This window comes from Echinococcus granulosus, assembly GCF_000524195.1.
Source record: "Echinococcus granulosus chromosome Unknown EG_S00220, whole genome shotgun sequence".
Classification (NCBI taxonomy): Eukaryota; Metazoa; Platyhelminthes; class Cestoda; order Cyclophyllidea; family Taeniidae; genus Echinococcus; species Echinococcus granulosus.
The window spans coordinates 43,833-45,365 of record NW_020170600.1 but is presented as its reverse complement, the minus strand read 5'-3'; the positions used below and the strand labels follow the sequence as shown (position 1 = coordinate 45,365).

The window sequence follows — 1,533 nt, the reverse complement described above, 5'->3', positions numbered from 1 at the left end:
GACGGTCCAACACTAGTTTCAGGTTGGTAGCGTGCTCTTGAGAATCTCTACCGAGAACGAGAATATCGCCAAGATGGATAATGCAATGCTTGGGGAATAGGGTGATCAGAGCTGTTTGCATGAGGTGTTGGAAGGTGGCCGCTGCGTTGCAGAATTCAAAGAGCATCATCGGAAATTCATAAAGCCCGTATGGCAATATAGAAGCTGTCGTTCCTCGGTCTGTTTCTGCAACCTCTACTTGCCACCATCCCGAATTTAAATCTAGGGTGGAGAACCACCGCGGCCCATGTAAGGAGCCAAGTAAGACATTTATGTGGGAGAGAAGGATGGCCTTTATCTTGGTTGCGGCATTCAACTTCCTATGGTCGATGCATAACTGCAGCCTGCCGTCATTCTTCTTTGCCAGCGCGATAGGAGAGGCCCATGGTAACTTGGATGACTTTATAACCTCATCTCAAAGCATTTTTTAACAAGATGGTTTACCTCTCCCTTCAAAGGAGGTGAGATACGTCTGGGTGGCTGTTAGATGGGCCTAGCTTCACCGGTACTAATCTTATGCTTGCACCTTGCCATGAGAAGATGTTCGCATACTTAAGAAGGGGCTGACGGAGTTCTTTTCTCTCGTCGTTGGGAATGTGAGTCAGCTCGACACAAAGGTCATCTAGATTGCTCATGGGAATGGCTGGAGTTTCAAAAAGGGCGTTGCAGATGTCATCTGCGTCGTCTTTCGGTGGAGAGGTATCTGTGTTAACCCCGGTGGCTTCGTGAGTGGAAAAGGTGCCTTCTGCAAAATTTAGGACGGCTTTGGTGTTGCTTAGGAAATCGGCACCAAGTATCACGTCCCAGGCAATTTCTGCATGCGATGAATTTCGTTGTTCAGGTTTCCATTCCTATGAAGACTTTTAATGTTGTCTCTCCTTCAGCTACCATCTCCCTACCTTCTGTTGAACGCAATTTTGCAGAAGGGGAGAGGAACTCAACCTTGTTACAAAGGATAGGGAAGGCCTGGAGGTTCACAATTGACTTAGTTGCACCACAGTCGAGAAGAAAACTACAGGAACGTCCTTTATGTTCACCAGAAACCCTCATATGGGGATGGAAGCCATTTGGGAGCAGACAGGAAAGGGAAAAGGAAGGCTCACCTAGTCTAGGGATATAGCGCGGGGAGGCGCGATGCGAGGATGTCGACTTTGACCAGTTATGAGGCCTCTGGAAGATCGGGGTTGCCCAAGGTTCCTGCCGCTTCTTGGTTGTGAGCTTGACCAACTGACCAAGCGAGTAGGTCTTTGCGTCGTAGAGCTTCCCAGGCAAAGCGGGAGGTCGAACTCCATGTCTAAACTGGACTATTACCCGGGTAGCGACCTTGTTTGGTGGACAGTCAAGGAAAGCGCGTTCTGCCAGAAGTTAAAGATTCTTAGCCTATTCTTCGCCGTCCTCGTCAGCATTTTGAAAATGGAGAAAGCAGTCTCTGGCAAGGGTTTGTTCTTCCCAAATGACAACGAGTTGAGCCAACGTTTCGCAGCATTGGTCAGT

At 48.7% G+C, this 1,533-nt stretch overlaps 1 protein-coding gene across 1 annotated transcript; it reads right to left on the bottom strand. All coding sequences in view use genetic code 11, as the record gives it.

Moving 5' to 3' along the window:
- Positions 1–491: 491 nt before the first annotated feature.
- Positions 492–1,525, bottom strand: EGR_10440 (hypothetical protein; the record flags this gene model as incomplete). Its single annotated transcript, XM_024499689.1, has 3 exons — positions 492–853; positions 939–1,394; positions 1,501–1,525. 3 exons carry the CDS (start codon positions 1,523–1,525, stop codon positions 492–494), a joined length of 843 nt encoding a protein of 280 aa, XP_024345896.1.
- Between the last annotated feature and the right edge of the window lie 8 nt (positions 1,526–1,533).